Here is a 22031-nt window from a genome sequence, read left to right on the forward strand (position 1 = left end):
CTCTCTGTGTGGTGAATATCCATGACTCTTTGTGGACTTCCTGCAAGTTCCCTCGTCTTCAGTCTGGCACAGTAGAATTGTACCAGCTCTGTGCTATCACAGTTATTTCCAGCCTTATAGTACTGAAATTTGCCCCTAAAAAGTCTCTGCAAATTCAGCTTTTACCATGTGTTCCTCTTTTTGTTGTATATACAATTATATTTATGTGTGTTTATATCTAAGTGGAGTACAAACCCATGCATACATAAATATACACACACAGAGACATATAATCTAATTTCATTTACAAAACACCTATTTTTTGGCAGAGCATACATTTGATTTTCTGGAAATAACTGCAAACATCTTGCAGGAGAGAATCTACAAATGTTAACTATATCATGTTTTCCTATCATAGGTATTCATGCTGAAACACCTTCTCTGGATCCCTCATTTCTCACTGCTGTTCTCTAAGTCCTGAATTTCAGAGACTGACTAGCTCTCACACTTCGTTTTCTCCACAAATCAACCTGCACCCATTCTGAGACTATGCATTGGGCAATCTCCCTTTCCTTTTACCAAGTAATATCCTTTTCTTCCTTCAAATAGGCTGCAACATTTACCTTTCACTCAGCTGTACCTTGTTGTTTTCTTCTGTAGCATCGTTTCATTCTTCCTAGGGTGGACCTTTCCTATCTTGCTTTTAATTTAGTGTTTCAACTCCTTAATGCAGCAATTTCATCTTTTCATGAATTTGTGAAGGGTCATGTACCTTATGAAATTATTTTAGTAACAGTATTGCAAATAAATGCCATGTAGTACCTTTCTATTCCACTCAATTTATGACGATGTTTACGAGACATTAAGAGCCCACCTCCCCAGGCAGCCTGGATGAGATAGAGAAAAGAGAAGATTCATTGTTCTGTAAAAGCCTAACATATAGTAATCTAATAATAAACATTTTAATTCAAGATTAAATGCATAAACAAAAATCCTCTTTTGCCCAAATAAAATACTTTGTTTAGTTACTTACATCTACATGGAGCCAGAGATTATATTTTTCACATATATCTGCAATCTCCTGTATTGGATCAAAGGCTCCATATACTGTTGTGCCTGCAGTCGCATTTACAAAGAGAGGAATATATCCCTACAATAAAACCAGAATTATTAAATACAAAAAATCTAACCTCTTTCAGTGGAAAAAAAAAACAATATTAGAAATCTTACTATCTTGTTTTCTAGCCAAAAAAATGTGTTTCTTCTAAGTGAAAGCAAAACCAGAAACTAACAAGTTGTATACATGTTAGGAACAATGTCCATTTTTATTGTAGTGTAGCTTCACAAAATTAACTACTCAGAAGACAAAGAATATTCTTTTGTCTAATGTCTTTTAGTAAGGAACTTCAAATGTTCCAGTAGAAGGTTGGCAATAGTGAAGCAAAGTTGAGACTTTTACAGTGGTATAAAGGCAAATCAGTTAAATGTGATTTGAAGGTTTGAAATTGTTCTTTCAGTCTTTATCTACCAAGAAACAGAACAACGCAGAACAAAGCAATCCAAAACAAAAGCAATAAATGTGGACCTACCAGATCAAAGTAAGACAATTTTGGATTTTAAAAAATGTGAATTGCAATTTCATAGAGTGATGAAGTATAAAGAAGCTAACAAATAATTAATAATCTTCATGGCTCTAACTTTGGTGGGTTTATACAAAATTAATGGATTTTTCATTGCATTGATTCAACAAATAACAATGAATACCTCAAAAAATAAAACCTACTGGCTATATCTACTAGCCCTGCCGGTTCACACTTGAAATCTATGGGAATTTTTAGGAATTCCACAGAAATGTTTTTGGCTAAACTTTCAAGTCTTAATAAAAGCATGTTTACTTCCATGTTTTCATACATTTTCCTGTATATTTTGAAATACAAAGTTATTTTGGGGAGTCATAAAATACAGATGTGATTCAGAAATTAAAAATACTTTGGTTTTAAATAGTAAATGGAAACCATAGCAAGACATAAGCAGATCAATCAGTCAGCTATGAATCTTACTATAACATTTTTGTATCATTATAATGTTCTCTTTTAATGCTAGCCCTCAGCCTTCAAAGGAAGAAGTAATTTTACTAAGCCAAATAGTTAAGCACTCTTTTTTAAAAAGACAAACCTTTTGTTTTGCTTCCAGAATTTTTGCCTCCAAATCAGCTGGTATTATTTTGCCTCTGTAATTATTGTAGAAACAGAAAGACAAAGGAAATTAAAGAGTGCATGTGGCAACACTAGTTACAGTTCAAATAATTTAATAGGATATTCTCAACAGGCCATTAGCAACTTGACACACTGTACTGAACCAGTCCTTAAGCACAATACAACAAATTTAACAGATGAACACATTGAATATATCAAAACCTTAGCATTCATCCTACCTTTCATTGCATTTTATCAAAATCACGTTGTCTGTTCCAAATCCAAGTGCAGCCCCAGCTTTCTTTATTGAGTAGTGACTCTGCAGCAAAACATACACACATTTAATGGAGAAGTTGTTTAATGATAAAGCGTCTGCACAATATACATCAATAAATTAGATTTAGGAGTGTATTAAGCTCACATGTTCTGAGGTAAAGAGAACCAGTTTAGGGACTGCAGCCATGCCTTTGGTTTTGACTTCAGGGAAGTACTTGTACCGTGCAGCCATTATGCTGTACATGTTGGAGATAGCTCCTCCTGTGAATGGATAAATGAAGGAATATAAAATAGTGCTAATGAGAAAAAACACACATTAGAGCAAAGGCATACAAGTCTAATTTGCATTATGCAATGATAGTGGCAGTGAACTATGCAAATATAAATCTCCGAAATGCATGATCATCTATCTAAACAGCACAGGGACAGAACCTCTAGAAAGTCATAGTCACAGTCAGAATTTCCTATCCATCATCTCTCTCAACACATTCCTAAAAAGTTCAGTTATCACTGTGCTGGGATTGCATGACAACTTCTTGTAAGCAATCAGATTGTCTGAGATTGAAGAAATGTCACATACTGGATGGATTTATTACATCTCACTGTAGATATACAGGTAGATGCATTAAAGGTAGATTTCTACCCCGAGCCAGTTATTTTAGGCTTCCTTACAGTCAGTTAAGGGAAAGAGGCACTTTGGAGGCTACGATTCAATTAATCTATTTTGACATTTACTTTTGAAGAACTTGAATTGAGGGAAAGCACCTATTTCTCTTCGTTTACTGATAAAAAGACCCTGGAACAACTAGCTCAATTCTACAACGAACTTCAAGACTTAGTAAGATGAATCTCATCCATAACACCTCAGGTAATTTCTTCCTCTTATATTTCTTCAGCAACAAGAACATTGAAAAAGATCTGTATTTTTCTAGCAGATGGGACTGGAGACCGAGCAAATGTGTGTCCCTGGATATTACATGGGCTGTTGCAAAAGGAGGTGAAATTGTCTTTCATCCTCTTAAATAGGATGATGTTCCTCTGCACCAAACCAAGAAATCTGGAATACTGCTGGGCACCCATGTTGTTCACACCTGGGCCCAGGACCTCCACATGGTTTACAAGTCTTACTGCTGACAGCATTTGTATCACTTTCATGGGAAGACATTTTGTCTTGATCTTCATACTAGTGTGATATTTGTGAATCTAATCAGATTAATTCCCAGATAATATGTTCCAGAAAGTGACAGACAGTCACAATCTTTTGCTGACTGTAAGCCCAAATCCTAACTGATCATCACAGAAGTCAGTATTTGATTCTTGAGAGCTCTCAATCAGCAGGAATGGTGGTTCCTCAGCACTTCCAGAAATAAGCATAATATATAAGGGTGTTTAAATGACTAACTATATAGAAGAGCTTGTAGTCTAGTTTTGTAATGTTGATCAGCCATGATACATAGACATACTAAAAAAAAAAACCAAACAAAAACCCACCACCCACCACAATTTCCCAACTTTTTGTGGTATGTTTAAATAAAGCATTTCTACTTCTAAATATCTGGTGCACTGTTTTGTGTTGCAGATAATGTGGGCATTCAGACACATCTTATGCTTATTTAAACTTTTGAAGTTTTAGTCAAACCACCAAAACATAGGAAAAACTCACCAGGTGAGAATATTCCATCACCATCTTTATTTGACCATCCAATAATTTCTCTCATCTTTCGAAGTGTTATTTGTTCCATGAGGACAAAAACAGGGGCAATTTCATAGGTAAACCTATATGGATTTAAAAAAAAAAAAAAAAAAAAGACAACCAAAGAAAATCAAATATAGATTCTAAAAACACACAACAAATTCCTAGACTATGATTCCCTCTGAGAATGCTTAAGATTCTTGAAACCTTTCCTATAAATTGAGGTTCTGATATTGCAATCATTACCCAAGCAAAAAATCCTCAGGAAGACAATACTGGAAATGGCAGTTAATAAGAACTGCAGTATTAGCTCTTTTGCAACTTTACATATAACCAACACAAGATTTAACACTCATTCAGTGCTGCTGACTGCTGTACAAGATTTTACTTTAAAACATCTGTTTCCCAAAGTACCAGTTCCACACTTGTGGAATAACACTGTCAAATCCTTATGAAAACAGTGAACTTCACTGAGTTAAACACAACCATAATTAGAAGTATTGAGCTAGGGCTTCAAAGTCTAAATACAATTAATTATGTGGATTTATTCTGTTGATGATTTCCTAGGACAACTTATTTCTGCAATAACATGTAATCAATAACTGTCGAGACTAATTATAAATGATGATTTTTCTAATTACCAATTACCAAAACCAAGTCATCAGTCAACTACTGTATCCACTTAATGAGGGCAAAAATACATTGCATGGTCTGGTATACCCTGATGCCACAGAGAGATACTTGGATTGAAAGTGACAGCCATACAACCATTTTTTGGTGATCAAGGTCCATGGATAAATTGCTACTGCTGTAAACAAATTCTGTTTGCTCTGTATGTCACTCCTCCTCCTATTCCTGTCCCTACCCCACCCACCCCCCCAAAAAAAATTAAAAGCTAAAAAAAGTATAGGAGGGAAGGAAGCAGAGAGAAACCAAACAATCAACTTATTTGCAAAAGAATCTATAAGAATATGATGTTCTGACACTTTGGATCTGACTGATGTATTCCTCTTGAATAATTTCACCAAAATATGTGTGCAGCCTCTCTAATATTAAAATGACATTTTGAGAATAGGTACAACCACCCTCAAGGAGACATGATATGAAGTAGGGAATGTGTGTCTGGAAAGCTTGTCTTTTAATTACAGCTACATTGGTGAGGTTCAAACATTTTTTTTTATTTCAATCCATCAGAGAAACACTCCCACTATTTAAAATATATTCCTTTAAGCTCAAACAACATTTGAAACTTGTTTAATTGTTGTAATTGTTCTTTTCAGAGACCTACTTATTTGGGGTTTTTTATTGTTAGAACCACCAGAGACAGACAGCTGAATCTGAACTTTGGAGCTGCCAATATTTACAAAGATTAAATTAGTAAATCAGTATCTGCTAACATTGGGTTTTTCCTGGTTTGTTTTTAAGCATTGTAACTCTAGGATGCATTCAAATCTTTATTTAGGCAGAAGAAGCCTGGAGAAGAGGAGGCTCAGGGGTGACCTTATTGCCCTCTACAACTACCTGAAGGGTGGTTGTAGCCAGGAGGGAGTTGGCCTCTTCTCCCAGGCAACCAGCACCAGAACAAGGGGACACAGTCTCAAGCTGCGCCAGGGGAGGTTCAGACTCGAGGTGAGGAGGAAGTTCTTCACCGAGCGAGTCATTCGGCATTGGAATGGGTTGCCCAGGGAGGTGGTTGAGTCATCGACCCTGGAGGCGTTCAAGGGGAGATTGGACGTGGCACTTGGTGCCATGGTCTAGTCATGGGGTCTGCGGTGTCAGGTTGGACTCGATGATCCTCGAGGTCCTTTCCAACCTAAGTGATACTGTGATACTGTGAACCAACTGAATTCAATGGAAACTTGCCAGTTTAGAGATCACTGAAGTCTAATAAAAGATACAATGAAGACAATCTGTTTTTTTTTTCCCCACAAGTTTGAACATGTTTCAATTGTTGTCCAAACACCTTACACACTGATCCCTACATCCATTCCAGAACACTTAAAGGTTTGTCTACGTATACATATAACGTTAAGCAACTTTTTTAATATATATAAAATATCAAATACTTTCTGAGTCTCCAAAGACTGACAATGAAATAAAAGACTGCAGATTATTATAAATTGTAAAACCAATTCAGCTATATTAGAACACAGATATGATTTTAAAAATCACGTCTTGCTACAGTTCACTCTAACTTGCTTGTTTTGAACTTAAATGATTTTGAAATATTCAGTTAAATGCAGAAATGAGTTTGCCTTTTGTGTGACTGTAGAGCCAATCTCCTGACAAAAATATGGATCATAATTCTTGTGCAATTACAACGTACACAAGTATTTCTATGGACTAACTAGAACAGTCATAACTACCTGAATAAACAAATGGTGTTTTCTGATAGTGGCCAGTGCTGGATCAGTCCTGCTCTCACCTAAAAGCCAAATCAATTATCAGGCCAAATAATTCTAAGAACCTCTTCTCCTGTTTGTCAGTACATAAAAAGCATTCTGAGAATAAAGGTAAAGCATTTTACATTACTTTTCTGTTATATTTTCATAAGCGTAAGTGCATAATACTGAAAATATCAATGTTCTCATCTTGGCTAACAGCGGGCATGAAGAGAACTTCCAGGCAATGTTATTGCTTTCTAACCTCAACTGGTTGCTGCATGGTGAGCAAATGCCCTAGAGCTGGATAGATAATGGAAACTTCTGCCATTTCCACCCCGAAGGCTGTATGATTAGTGATTGAACTATGAATATCACATTAATACATTATTTCCAAATCAACATGGAAAGCTTATTATGTTTAATATATTATCTTCACAGTGACATTAAATTTTATAATGATAATGTTAAGACTACAGATGTTGTAATTACTCAAAACACATTTGCAAAACAAATTTTTTAATTGTTCACAAATATTTGAGCCATTCTATAATTCTATGATTTTAAGTATTGTTTATAGATAGAAAAGAAAAAATGTCAAATGGAAAGTATTCCCTACCATATTCCAGTGTTACTGTCACTTGTATGTTACATCTTATATAGCTGAAATAGGTTATATCAGTTTCTAGGTAAAGGTCAGAACCTTCTCTTCTGTGCTGGAACACTGATCAAAACACTCAGAGCTCACAGAAATTATATGGTTATTTTTAATAACCTTCTCTGGCAGTTCTTTGAATCATATTTTACAACCTCTTGCTTTAACCTTACTTTAATTAACTGTGTTGTTTGAAATGTCAACCTTTGGTTTGCTGGAGGGGAAGGGGGGAAAAAAAGGTGCACACAGAGTGATCTTGTGTTTGCTAAACCTCATACAAGCAAACAAATCCTCTATTTTCAGGCTCTCAGAGGAGTATTTTCAAATGTGTTCTTGTTTAAAGTATGAATAGATCAGAAATTCGCTTTACAGAACTATTTAAAAATAAAGAAAAACAGCTGCTCTTTTAAAACTGAGTGCAATACTCTTAATACTGTTGACAATATTTCATAACACTATCACAGTCTGACACAGAGCTGAATTCTGTTGTATCCTATCAGATTTGTACAATTTCACTGATTACAAAAGGATAACTAAGCTAGTGAAAGAACAAGGAATTTGCACTAAAAAGGCACTTTAAAGGACTTTGCAATACTTGGTTTACAATTTAAATATCTGTTGTTGGGCTTTCTTCCCAAACACCTTTTAAATCTGAATGTCTCATATCAATTTTTAGCAAACTGTGAACTCATTGAGAAAATGATTATTACAAAGAGCAGGCTGGTTTTGTCTGGAGTACCTCACATGTTTTTATTTATGTCTAATGTTTCAAAATAGGCACATCCCATAATCTACATATTGCTGCTTGCAATCAGCTATACTTAATGAACCCTATACTCATGGATAGGCAAATGAAAATATTGTTTATTTTGCAATCTGCAGTTATATTTCATGTGTTTTGCCTATTAGTACCAAACTATCCAAAACAGAGGTTAGGGTTAAAGTACATCCAGATCACTGCACTAAAACAGAGCAATTTGTTACCTGTCAAGTATTTGGTCTCCCATCACATTTTTGAGCATAAATATATTAAAAACAATCAAACAACCCAACCCACAACACCTAGAAGGTTTTCTAGTTTGCTGGGTTTGTTTTCATTAATCACACTCTTTGTTGAAAAAATTCAACATGATACCTTACATTTACATACAAGCTGCATTAATTTTGAGGTCAAGAAAATATGTTCTAGATGTAAAGTGTTACCCTTTTTTGTACTTACATTTATTTATGGACCACTTTGATGAATCCTAGATTAATCCCTTTGTTATCATCAAATTAATTTTCAATGTTACATTTTAAAGTCATTTTTAAGTGACCCAGAAGCCACTTCACTTCCAGCAAATGAACAGGAGGTGGTGCCCAAAGCCTGTTAACTCTGAAGTCTTCAGGAAAAAAAAGACAATAAACTTTTGTATTCTATGTATACATATTTTGTATTCTAGTTTTAATACATGGATAAGTGCAGAAGTAGTTTAGAGACAAAGCTTACCAAAAAAAATGGGGAAAATATAAAGAAGATCAGCCCAAAAGAAGAAACATCTGATGTTTTTATATTAGAATCATCACCTAGTTTACCGTGTGCTCTGGAATATTTCTGTTTATCGGGAAAGTAAAACTGTTCAGCTTTATGTAACTGTTTAGACTGTGCTACTGTTACAGTAAGAAATATAAAAGATTGTTTTATTGAAAATACAGTAGTTATCACTTAAAATTATACATATCCGTGACATGTCTACTATTATGGTAAGTAGCAGCCCCTGTAAGCACCAGTGACAGACGCTGACAAGACACTGCTTACATGTTTGTGTTAGCAGTTGATGTCAACCACTCTCCAGCCAAGCCAATAATGTCCAGTCCTGTGGACAGCTGATTGAAAAAGCGAGGATGACCTGGAAAGATAATTAAAAGCAATTTAAAACAACTCCACAGATATCTCTCGCATTTCCATTTTAAACCGTCCAGCTCCTCTGACACAGACGACAGGATTGCACTCATAACACACTTGCAGTATATAAAAAAAAAACGCTTTGGCAGTAGCGCCTGTATGGAACCATTAGCGCTAAAATTAAAAGAGAGCACCTCAGAACCGTCTGAGCCTGTAAATCACCTCCAGAATCTGTGCAAGGAATCGGACTAACCCATCTCCAGAGCCGGCCCTGACCACTACTGTGTTGTGAACTGGGAGGCCATGGGGAGATACTTGGCAGTAAGAACCTGCAGGTGATGGTACCATTTGCATTTGAATGGAGGAGAGGAAGGCTCATCCACTTGCAAAAAGGCTGTAGAGATAATTAGAGAGGGGAGAGGCTGCACGGCTCCACTTTGCGAGGTTCTGGCTGGAGACGTCCTCTCGCAGCAGGGCGCTGACGGCCCCCTAGAAGCTCCTTGGCATGGGCGTTTTCCCCACGTGGTTTAAAAGGTGGGATTCACCTCATGAACAAAGGCTTTGCTATCGGGCTGAAATCAGGCATATTCCTGTATTTTAGACAGATTTGCTTAAACAACTTCTATAAGCAATAAACTCGACTCTTGGGGATCTACTTTTGTAGCATGAAGATTTGAAATTCCTAAACAAAGATGATGGACTTGGGGGTGGGGATAAGGTGTCATGATTTACCACTCATCTCTGCTCCCTTGGGATAGGACACGCAGATAGCACGCTGGGGACAGCCCAGCCCGAGAGGGTGGGTCAGCGCTCGACGCTTGGAGGGACCCTGTCACGTCGCATTTGGCTCAATATTGGGAACATCAGCATCTTTTTGACATAAAGAAAGAAATGTGAATCCGCTCCGAGCGGTGTCAGCAAGGAGCCTTTGGAAGGCGCGAGCCTGCCGGCGCTGCCAGATCTCGGCACGTCCTGGCTGCCGCTGGAACTGACGGTACACAGGGACGAAGCGACAAGGCTGCTCCTGCCTCGGGGAGCCATAGCTTGGCTATTTGTTTTGCAAATCAGCACTTCGCTCCCTTGCCATGACACGCAGTTTGAAAAGTTATTTTAAGAGGCATTTCGCTGACCTCTCAAAGCTGTCATCTAGTTCAAGGTCTCCGGAAGCTGGGCTGCCTGGAGAGACAATATTAGCCTGGGAGACCGGGAAGACAGGGCGTATGTCCTGGTTTGTCACGCGGTCTGAGCAACTCTAAAGCTGCACCAGATGCTGCTTTGAACAGAGCTTGTATCTGATCGGATACCTGCATCCCAGCTCCTGGGGACAGGTCTTGCCGGTCCTGCGAAAGCTCCAGGGCACGTCCGGGTAAAAGGCTGGCGATAGTGGAATAACGGTGCAAGCAAACAGACCGCAGTGACTGGCTTTGCTGCTAGCCACCTGTTCCACAACCCACGGGGTTTGGGAGTAAAAGAGGCTCTCCTTTGATTAAGGGCACAACATCAAAACATGCCTCTGACGCTCGTGGATAAATCAAACCACCATGGGTAAATGGGAAAAGATACGAAGTCAACGGCCACATTTCTTGTCGAGATTTTGTTCCTTGAATGCGCTGCGTTGGGTTTTCACAGCTGCAGAGGGTAGCTCCTCTTCCCTCACCTGCCATAGTACGCAGATGCCCCAGACAGAGACCCTCAAACAAAAGCCTCGTCTACGAGCTCCCGCCGCTCCAGCTCCGCGGAGGGACCGCTGCCCTTCCTGTCAGCGGCGCTCGCCCTGTCCTCTCGTGCCGAGCCGTGACGCTGGCTCGGGACCGGGGAGGAGGAACACGGCTCTAACGCCGTTAACGCTACGCTTCCTGACCTGCCGAGGTACGTATAGCAGCCAGGGCTCGCTGCCAGCAGAGCTTTCTGGTGGTACAAATGTAAAACTTTCCATGCCAAACGTCCTGAGAGAACACAGACTTCTCTCTAGAGCTTGGCTACAGCTCACCCTGTAAATACTGTGATCATACAAGGGCATTTCTATCTGATTTAGAGGGATCTGGACAGGCCGGGGCCTCCTGGGTGAAATCCACAGGGTTCTTTTACTGATGATTCCTAGGATTTCAGTCTCTTTTTCATTAAACGTCTGTCGAACATAAAGAAGAAAAACTGCAAATTGTGTCATTTATGCTCACATTTACCTAATTATACTGCTCCCTGGAGATACAGGCAGCTCGCATTTCATCAAATAAAAGAGATTACATCTTAAAAACTTGTTTCTGGGCTCTGCAAACAGCCCTGCCCGCTAGGGACGGATAGAGCATCAGTAACTTAACTTTCTGAGCAGAGATACTTCCAGCGCTTGCCAACGGCGCTTGATTTGAGCCTCCAGGAAGGCAGAGAGGTGAATGTGGAGGGCGTGTGATCTTACCTCCATGGGCTCAAGCCTGATCCCTTCACCGAGACTAAGAAAAGCCCCAGGAGGGACTCTGCGGACGAGTGCGCAATAACCTACCTGTCCTCACGCCGTATTTCAGAGTGTCTCGACAGTCCACCAGGATCTGCTCCAGGGACTCGGGGTTGTCCGAGAGCTCCAGATTGAAGCCTTCCATACCCTCCAGGAGCTGGTGCGGATGATGGAAGTCCAGCACTTTGGTAGATCTGTCAAACGTCTTCCTCACATAGTTGAGGAGGATGTCCACGACCTCAAGCAGGAACTGCATGGTCTGCTCCTCGCCATTCTTGGCGGGCAGCAAATCTGCGGGGCAAAACGTCTGTCAGCTCTTGCTTTGGGAGGAAGAGGCGAAGATGACCCAGACTCGGCCGCCCGCAGCTCCCTCCAAGCCTCGAAGCCCTCGCCTCGGCGCAGCCTGGCTGTGAAGCCCGCCGCTGCCCCCAGGTCTCCCGGCCCCCTTTGCCCTGTGGGGAACGGTGAGCATAGCTTGCCCATGGCAACTACGAGGGCACCTCCGACGCACCCTACAACGCTGTGTAGTGAGTGGCACACACCTCGCGGGGGCTAAAAGCTCCTAAAACCCGCACCTGCCCTTCTTCCGCAACACTTCCTCCCACCCCGGGATTAATTTCCTTTCCCCACCCTCCTCGTCAAGGGCCCTGAACAAGGCGATTTCATTACTATTTTACTGAGAAGGACATAAAATATTAAATTACTCTCCTCCCGGAGGCTGGATCTGGAGTCACCCCCCGAGGAACTGCCGGGGCTGAACTTCAGAACATCAGCCCAAAGTACGTAAAACTGTATTTCAGGAAAATTGTACAAATCACCAGTGCGACCGTCAACAAATACACACAGCTTCCCACGCAAGTGGGAAAGCACGGCCTGAACGTGGCTGCACCTCCAAGGAAGGTGAGGGCAGACTGCTGAAGGACGTGCCCCGAGACGGAGCAAGCAGAAGCTGTAAAGAGCATTTACCTCTGGCATACAAATTGGAGAAGTCGGTCTCGGTACGCCGGAACCTGGACTCCTTCTCGCTGTTCTCGCATGCCAACAGGCTCTTAGAGGACTGCCTTTCCTTCAGGGAACTGACGATTCGTCCCTTGTCTTCCAGGCTGTTGGTCCTTTGCAGGAACCCTACATTGTTATTGCAAGGTGCACAGGTCAGAGTTTTCTCACTTCCCAACATGTTCAGAAATATCTAAAAGCAGTTCTCCAGACAACAGTTCAAAGCAGTGTTGGCTCTGGATCTGACTAATGAGGTCAGGAATAAGAGTATTTATGGGGATTATTTGCCTCCAGGAGGGAGAGCTCAAAATGCCATCAACTGCAAAAACTCAGCCATGCACAAAAAAAAATTTCGTCATTTAGTGCAGTAGTAAATTCTTATTAAGTCGATCAGACAGATTCCACTTCAGTAATCAGCCACTGGAAGAGAGTTCAGGATGAGTCAATGCTATTACAGCCTGTAGGCGAAGTTTATGGACCTAGCAGACAGGGGCAATGATGTGTGCCTAAAATCAGGGCCACTTTCAGTTCTCCTCATGGTGTCCTCACACACAAAAGGCATGAGAACAAGCAGGCATCTGGAAGCGCTGAAGCTCTTAAGAACATCAGCACTCATCAACCCTACCTTCCTATTATGAGTACGTAACAGTACATGTTCAGGAGATGCGGATTTTCCACATGGAAAAGATGCTTTCATACTAGCACTAATCACCCCCCGTGGTCCACAGAGCCCTGCTCTAACCGGAGACGCATCCCTGGCGCCCAACGCCTGGCCACAATTGGTGCTATCAGATGCAGCAGCAAGAATAAATCCCCTCACCTCACAATTACGGCGGTGAGCGCCAAGCATGGCCCGTGGAAAGTAACGAGACATGTCTATTGTAATAAGGCAGGGAGACCAATTAGTTTTCAGGATTTGACCCGTTACATCCATGCCCCCTAAAACACGCATGGTGTTGAGTTTTTCATTATTAAAGGCGGCAACGGATTTTGACCTCACAGGCTGTAGCTAGCAGCCTGCTCTGTTTGGAGCAGATAGTACAGCAGCACTGGCCTTTTTCCCCCTTTAATTTATTTTCAAACAAGTAATAATAGAAAGCTCATGGCGGCAGCGAATATCCACCAGAGAGAAGGAAAACCAACTCTGTAACTTCGCTCACGGACGTCCACTGACGCCACTTCTCTCCAGTGCACTCCACTTTCCAGCTATGTGCCCCCATTCCCCTGAGCCCCGACAGCGAGACGCTCACCCCCGGCCCACTCGGGGCTTCTGTGGCTGGGGCACACCCGGGGGCTGCACTTCCGTGTGAGTATAAGGCAGTGAGCCGGGATTCGCTGGGCGAATAGCTCACGATAGCCGTGCTTTGGACCCCGATGCCAGCCTGATGGTCCCGTAAGAGCTACCGAAAATTAAGGCTCCAGTCTCTTCTGCAGCAATCGGGCACCCAAACGAATCCCAAGAGGGTTCGTAGGCAGGTGTATTAAGCTCATCCTTTCAGAAAACACTTCACGTTTTGCCTTTTAGTATTGATATTCTATTTGTTAGTTTCTTTCTATGATGGTTTTAAGAACAGAACTTATATGATAAAAAAATAGTTGAGGGAAATTCTCGATGTGCTTAAGAGTAGCCGTGCTGGATCGATGACGTTTTATATTTCATATTACATTTGTTGTTACTGCTTTTAAAGGTCCTTGCCAGCTAGTGCTGTTCGTCTCCTCTTGAGGTGGAGCAGCTGATACCGAAGCAGTCTAGACTGAATTCCGGAGAGATTCCTTTTCCCCAGGTCTCGTGGCTTCATTTTGCTTCATTTTTTCCACCTGTCTTTTTTTCTTAGGCTTTCGGTGTTGAAGCTCAGTAGGAAGAGGTACGTGAAAAGAGGCGTTTGCAGCAACAGTGGCTCTCCTCCCGGCACAACTGGCCTCTTCTCGGCGTGACGGGCAGCGCTTCAGTAACAGAGACAGGCTCTGCAGTTACCTCCTGTTCGGCTCGTGTAAGGCTCAGTGAGGCTGAAGGGTCTGATCTAAGTAGATTTGAGACAGGGAGGGGGCGGTGACAGCACGCCAGGGTCAGCGAGCTCACCCCTTACCCCAATGACTTCAGAATGAGGGCTTCCGGGCCCGGTTACTGTGCATCGAAACCGGCGGCGGGGATCAGCTGAGTGCCGCACCGGCTTCGCACGGGGCCCAGCAGCGTGGAGGCTGAGCGGCCACGCGTGGACCGGCGGACCGGCTCGAGGGCGGAGATTAATTAAAAGAACAAATAAACACCACCACCAAAAATAAAAGAAAAACAACAAAAAAAGAAAACAGACATAAGGGAGGAACGCTCTGCCGACCGGCATCAGCCCATCTGCCTGTAGATAACCGTCGTTTGCCCAAGTCCTTCGGCCGCGGCAGAATCTAAGGGATTCGAAAGGCCTAGTACACGGGGGAGTCCAGAAGGGGCAGAGTCAGCCTCCTGATCGGAGCTGCCTGACCCTCTTGTTCTCCGAGCTCCTCCCCGGGAGTGTGCAGGGGGGCGCGGCAGCCTGCCCTCCATGACTCTTTCCACGCCCGAGGGGAAGCACATGACTGTAGGAAACCTTTCATCTGTATCCAATGTGAAAAGCAAGGTTGGTGTATGAGAGATTCAGCAAGCAGCAGCTCAAGAAATAGCGTCCGCGCTGCTTCTCCTGCAGCAGCAGAGAACGCAGCTTTCCCCAGCAGCAACGGCGGCTGCCTCCCGCAGGTACTCCACTGACCGGTATTTTCATCGACGTGCTGTAAGAGACTGTTTTCAAAAAGCCGAGTGAGCCCAGACTGGCGAGAGTCCCTCGGTCCACAGGGTGACGATAAGTCCGGCATGATTCCACATCAGATCCCGCAGAAGGCAGGTGTGTGACACCCTTCCCCAGCCCGGCCTCTCTGCCCTTCAGGGACAGACCTACCGGGCTGGGTCCGTGGCACGTCTGGGAAAATCCTGGCTCCTCCGCGACCAGGTTTCAGCACCGTCTGCGTGACTTGACAGCATAAATTCCACCGACTCCGGAGACAAAGTGAATTTCTCACTCCCGTGACTGCTTTTAAAATCCCACTCTTCTGCGCTGGGCTGGGCACCATCATCTTGCTGGGGCCAAGCAGCTGAAGACGCACCTGAGCAGTTTTACTACGTCGAGTATTTCCACTGATGCCAACCAAATGTTGGCAGGATAGGTCCCAACAGCAGCAATAATTGCTGAGGTGGGAGTGAAAAGAAGATGGGGAAGATCTGCCCATATTTAGCTCATGGTGACAGTTAATTAAACCGCTTTAAAATACGTTTGGTGGGTGTGTTTGGGTTTTTTGGTGGTTTGGTTGGTGGGTGGTTTGGGTTTTTTTTGGTTGTTGGTTTTGTTTGGTTGGGGCTTTTTTTTTTTTTTGTGTGTTTTGGTTTTTTTTTTAAGTGGATATGTGCAGAGGCAAGAGCGTGGGGGTGTGGCAGCAGCAAGGCTCTTTTCAGGAGGTGGCTTTCAAACATAAAGGAAAGGACCTAATCCTTAAATAGGTCAGTTGTTTGAGAAGAAATGACATACACCTTGGATACGTAATTACTGAAAATGTCAAACACATAATATACAACACAGGTGGAAGAACTGACTCATTGTTCAAGGCTTGAGGTCAAATAAAAGGCAAGTCTTATTTAAAGTTTGCATTCAGAATTAATCGATGCCTCCATGATGCACACAGAAAAAACAACTCCGAGCTCCCTGGTTTACTATAGCTTTATCACTGCACAATATTTAGGGTCTGGAATAATGTCTTGTGAAAGGACGAGGGTGATAGCACGCTTAATTAGGATTCTTGGCACCTTTAATACATCACATTATATGTTTACCAAAGGCAACCTTCCTTCCCTGTCTTTGTGAAGGTATTGGGAGTTAACCGGGAGAGTTCGTACAAGCAAAACTAGTGGTCACGTTCACATTCGATTGTTTCGAAATACCGTTGATATTGAGAGGCTGTTTTGGTGGTGGGTGTTGGTTTTTTTTTTCCCCGTGTAAAACAGAAAAGAGCCAGAAAGGGTAAAACAAGCACCAAAACCGAGCCAAAAATATAGCATCCCTGCTTGTTTTGAACTCCCGTCACAAAGCCTCTTCTACACTCTCTGTTGCCTTTATCAAATCCAAAATGGTGGGATATTTAATTTTCAGAGTATCTGATCTCGTGGAGAGAAGAGGCGATGTCCCTCTGTAACCCCGGTAGTCTAGCAACACGGAGCAAGCCTAACGGTGCGTTACTTTATCAGTTCTGCTTGCCGGGCTAAATTAAAATGATGATGAAAAAGCCCATCTCTCCAGCCACTGAAGGGACTGGTAGGGAACGGTCCATTAAACCCAGATCAGGAGCTATTTATAGAACTAAGCGACTACTCGTTAATATCTCCTGCGGGTGCCAATGAAATCTCTACTAGACACAGGGCTAAACATTCGCACCATGATCCTTTTCAGTTCAGACTTCCAGGCAATAAAACGCTTAGCAAATGAGATTCGACTTGGGCAAGTAGGGCAAGAGGTTTATATATATATTTACTTTGAAAAAAGGCACGTTTCTCAAAGGAAGTAATTTCCCATCCGCCCAAAAAGAGATAGTTGGAAAAAAATTGGGAAATAATTAATATTCATAAGGGCACGGACTAAACTGAATGATTCTCCCCATCAGAAAATGAAGATTTGACTGTTTCTCTCCGAAATCAAAGGTGCCGCTGAGAATCTGGAGAAGAAAGACAGCTTGTTATCTGCAAATTAATCTCTTGCTATAACGTTGCGATCTGATTGTGCATTTGTTTTCCTTCCTGCATTTCATGTGCCTGCAGCGCTATCTTACCAGAACAGCAAGCTGACGAATTGCTCTTTAATAAGGCTGTCGTTAATCTTTTTTTTTTTTTTTTTCCCCAGGAGATCCGTATTTTCTAGTCAGATAAGGTTGAAAAAATCCAGACAGTAAGAGGCGGCCAACCCCCCCGGCTCATTTTTCGCTGCCGGGCTTTGCCCTTCCCCCGCTGGGGGCTGCCGGCTCCTGCCCACGCCTGGTTTATCGCGGGAGGGGCGGCTAGGCTCTCAGCTGTCCGTCCCGCGGCGGACAAGGCCTCGGACAACGCAAATCCAGGGGAGGGCACGGCGGCCGGGGGGTCGTGGCCTGGACCGCGGAGCGGGGCCACTGTACGGCCGGCAGGGGGCAGTCGAGGTCGGCGCTGCCCCAGGGCTGGAGGGCCGCCGCCTGCAGAGGCAGGGCGCGGCGCGGCGCGCAGCACGGTGTGAAGCGTGTCGCACGGCGAGGAGCGGGCGGACTTACCGCATATCTTCAGCCCGATTTTCCTGGTGCACCCGTGAGCCACGCCGCACCAGGAGTCGTAAGCTGGAAGAGAGAAGAGAGTCGTTTCCCTAGGGCCCAGAGCCCGTCTGCCGTGCCGCCCACCTGGCTCCCTACACACACCCCAAAACCCTCTCGTGGGGAAAAACGGTGGCTTCCTGATCTCGGCGGCACAGCGGCGTGCCAGGAGCAGGTGACAGCGAGGTGACAAGCTGGCCCGCCGAAAGGAGAAGGAAAGGCACCTGGGACACAAACGTCTAATAATTTACTGGCTGGGCTCCAGGGAAGCGGCGTCTTAAAATAAAGTGGCGTGAAATAGGGTCACTAAAAAGCTCAGGAATTAATTGGGTGAAAAATGGTATTTGACTACACGATCAGACTTGCATGACTAAATCTCCGCCGGACTAATGAGCCGCCGACGGCCAAACTAGGGACCATCCCGGCCGGGCTCTTGCCCCGGAGCATTCCCCGTGCCCCGCGGTTCAGCTGGCGTGTGGAGGCCTACTACTACCTAGCGGCCTCGGGGCTGGCAGCCCTTCATTCGCCGGCCGTGCACGCCCCAGGAAACTCTGCCGAGATGCTGCTGAGCGCGGGCAGTGCCGGCACGCGCCCGTTCCTACGGAGGTGACGGGGTCCCTCCCAGCCCCCGCGAGACGCCGCCCGGTCACTCCCCGGTCAGCGGGTAGCGAAGCTCGGAGCATAGGTGCTGGGCACGTCGGCCTCGGCTCAGCTGAGTATCTCCGGACACTCGCCTGCAGCCCCTGAGCAGCCGAGGGCGACCGGGGAAGAGGGCGCTGACAGGGCCGAAGGGTCGTTGTGGTGTGAAGAAGAAAGGCGAGAGAGTGGCTGGGGCGGCTCACCTACGCGGGGAGGGCAGCACTCGGGCTCCCGTGGGGGAGAAGCTGGGGAAGAGCCCCCGGCGATGCTGATCAGGCGAAGAAGCCTTCTCGGCAGGGACGCTCCCCGCACGAGCAGGCGAGGAGCACCGGGCGGGCAGGGTGGGGTGCTGCTGTCAGAGCTTATTTCGTTTTCTTCCACGTTCCCGGTTAATTCGTTTTCTGCACGTAACCCCTCTGCCGAAGGCAGCAGTGCTTGTCACCCGCTCTTGGAATAAGACCCGATGCTGCTATTCGCCCCCTGCCCCATTCATTCCGGTTGCAGAATAATGACAACAGTGACTCTGAAGCTCGTGCCTCGTAGCCCTTTTAGGGTAAAAGCTATTTCCCGCTTTGCTGTGTCTGACAATCTTTCATTTCGCACTGCTGCCCGCTCTTTGTCTCTGATGCTTTATTGCATCGAGCCTCTTTTTTATCAGGCGACGGTCTGAATTGCCTGGCAGGGCTATCAACTGATTCTCTATCCACCTGCAGCAGCCTCTGCTTTCCACTCACTTCTCAATAACTCAAGGCGAATTCAAAGCAATTAGGAATACAAGGCTTTGAAAAGCTACAATTAGCATCCAAATTTCGCTTGATTACAGGCTTCAGCGCAGGCTGAAAGGAAGCTGCAACATTAGCATTTATAAAATGGGGGGAGGCACACCCGCTTTAAAGCCACTGGTGTAACTTCGTTCTTTAACTGTTCATTTTCTCTATGTTCTTTACAACATCTCGATTTTTGGGCCATCTGGGGGTTCAGTTTATTGTTTAAATAACACAAATGTGGCTGCAAGATAAAGGCAACGTTGGCCTCTAAAGCGGGATTTTCCTCTCAGTATTTTATTCGCCATGGCCAACCTTTTCTGCTCCCACCAGGAAGGAGGTTTCTTTGTGTAGAGCACTTTCCGCACCTTACTTAACGGTAAGGAAAAGGGCTTCACAGATTTATAGTTTCGTTTTAAAATTGGTCTTTCCAAACCTAGGTGGAGAAAGCCTCCCAAAACACGTTAAACGAGGAAAATAATAAAACCTACCTGTGGGTCGTAAATTAGTTGGGGTGGGGTCCGGAGCGTCGTTGGAGGACGAGGGAGCAGAGGAAGCCATCTCTTCAGAAGAGCCCCACTGCCCGGAGCCCGGTTTTCCTCTGAGGGGTGGGCAGCAAGGAATTTGCTGAAAAGAAGAAAAGGTTGGTTTAATAGTCCAGTCTCCTGGAGAACTGCACCGGAGTCCCGTCCGGAGGCCGGCGGGCAGCAGTCTGCTGCCCAGCGTGAGCCGCGCAGGTCCCGGGGAGGTGCCAGGACGGGCAGAGCCCGGCGGGCTGGAGCCAGCTGCGCCGGGGCCGGGCGCAAGGGGCGCGCCGCGGAAATGCCTCGACAGGCTGAGGAGAAAAATCGTCCTTTAGCTGGATGCCAAGGCGCTACCCCCCGCGCCTGAGTGGCGGGTTTAGCAGAGCATGAAGTCTATCGCAATTATATCGGTGGCCGCTGAGCAGAGCAATTATGTGGATCACGTCAAATGAAAAACCGCTTACAAAGCGGGCTTCGAAATTATCAGCCCAAAGGACCTACACTCCCACGCGGAGCCCGTTTCTGTTCGTTATCATCCGCGCCCCAAAACACACGCCAGGCTAAGCATTCAGGAAAGACTGACAGAAAGATCCCCGCCAGCACAAAGGTGCATTTTGCCCAGGTCCAATGACAGGCGACACACACGTGTATTTTCACACACATGTTTCAGTAGATCGGGACCAGTACGTGCTCCAGCACTAACCAGCGCTCTCCCGTGCCCGCGCTCTCTTCACCGGCACAAATGCAGGAAAAGGCATGTCTGGAGAGGGAAGGTGCTGGACCAGCCCTCGCTCCTCGCCAGATGTTCATCTCTTTCCTGACGGACGGCGGTCCGATAAGCAATACAGTGTCGCTGATTGAAAATTGTCGGCTCAGCGCGACTCTCGTCTCTTTGTTCTCGTAGCTACCTGATATTTATTTTACTCCCCTTGTAAAGAAAATGAAGGTCGCGGTAACCAACGAACGCTTTCTTTGTTAGTGTCTTGTTTTTTTCAAGTCGGTAGCTACTGATCCATTTCCACTGCTGGGCGGATTTACGCCCGCGTGTAAACGCGACGGATCAAAGATTTTAATGGAAAACATATATTTCGCTTTTTCTAAGAGGAAAAAGAAAACCAAAAAAAGGAAGAGATTCTCTAGAGAATGCCTGGAAGCGAAGTAACAGGTTAATACAATGTCTAAGGCTCTGTCTCAAAATACCCATTATCCCTCTCTAGGTAGGACAGCCAGCAAACCCGGTTTTAGGGGGAGAAAAAGCTCCAGATCCTGAAAGAGGTTCCCAAAGGTTTGAAAAAATAGGGTGCTCTTTAGAGGAGACTTACCGAGGGGGCGAGCGGACACTCTTGCTGCCGGAGTCCAGGCAGGCAGGGCGACTCCAGCCTGGGAGAGACCCGCCGCTTATAAACTCCGCCAGAAACGACGTCGGAATACCAATCGCGCCGCGGAATTTAATGCGAGATGACCTTTTTTTCCACAAGTACTCGGATTTGCCTTTTTAAAAGAGTGAATCGCCGGTTGATCTGCTTCGACGCAGGCATGAGTCACAGGGCTGCTGCCACCCCCTCCGCACGGGGGCTGGGGACCGCCGGGGCGGCCGGTTGGGGAGGGGCAGCTCACCCAGCCCCGGGGCAGCGGGTGGAGTCCCTTGCGCGGACGGTGTCGGAGGCTTTCCCTAGGTAGGCACTGGCTTGACCCGAGGTCGCCGGCTATGCTAACAGGCAGCAGAGTACCGGCGGACTCCCGCTCTGACCGTCACTGCAGCTCCGGCACTACCCTGCATACAGTATGTGCAGGCACGGAATGAACCAGGTGAGCTGCAGCTTAGCAAGCCCCCCCTGCCCCGTGTGAGCTGTATCTTAGTACACACTCCCCTTCTCTGTACCGGGGGTTCGATGTGCTTCGCGGTCTTGCCCGGCGGTGCCCGCGACCGGCCACCGGCAACCACCAGATGGTGGCAGAGGCACAGGCACCGCTGCTCTGCTTGTCTTCCCGGCCGCAGGGGAACACCTGGGGTCCTATCACCTGCCCTCAGTTGTTGCCCTTAGATTGCGATTTTATACCATGTACCCTTTGGATAAAACGATAAATATTAAGATAACGTGGGGCTTTTATACCCCAGACAACCCCAAATCTGCGTTTCTCCATCCGATACGCTTTGCCAACGTTTCGCAGTGGTGACCGCGGTGCTACATTTCATCATGTCGTGGTAGCTACGCAGATGCCTAAACTGAACCTTTCTCACAAAGATG

General features: G+C 45.2%; 1 protein-coding gene across 1 annotated transcript in view; it reads right to left on the reverse strand.

The window, feature by feature from the left end:
- GAD1 (glutamate decarboxylase 1) overlaps positions 1-21228 on the reverse strand; it is a 34067-nt gene extending 12839 nt beyond the window's left edge. The window contains exons 1-12 of the mRNA XM_068138612.1: positions 21105-21228; positions 19750-19885; positions 17820-17882; positions 12480-12638; positions 11562-11804; positions 8978-9068; positions 4114-4226; positions 2596-2711; positions 2414-2493; positions 2155-2209; positions 1013-1129; positions 802-866 (exon numbers count right to left, since the gene is read on the reverse strand). Coding sequence (XP_067994713.1) covers positions 802-866; positions 1013-1129; positions 2155-2209; positions 2414-2493; positions 2596-2711; positions 4114-4226; positions 8978-9068; positions 11562-11804; positions 12480-12638; positions 17820-17882; positions 19750-19819 — 1172 coding nt within the window. The 5' untranslated portion in view covers positions 19820-19885; positions 21105-21228. The remainder of the gene's footprint in view (positions 1-801; positions 867-1012; positions 1130-2154; positions 2210-2413; positions 2494-2595; positions 2712-4113; positions 4227-8977; positions 9069-11561; positions 11805-12479; positions 12639-17819; positions 17883-19749; positions 19886-21104) is intronic.
- Between the last annotated feature and the right edge of the window lie 803 nt (positions 21229-22031).

This window comes from Melanerpes formicivorus, unplaced genomic scaffold (genome assembly GCF_026170545.1).
Source record: "Melanerpes formicivorus ecotype bairdi unplaced genomic scaffold, bMelFor1.0.p_v2 SCAF_5, whole genome shotgun sequence".
Taxonomy (NCBI): domain Eukaryota; kingdom Metazoa; phylum Chordata; class Aves; order Piciformes; family Picidae; genus Melanerpes; species Melanerpes formicivorus.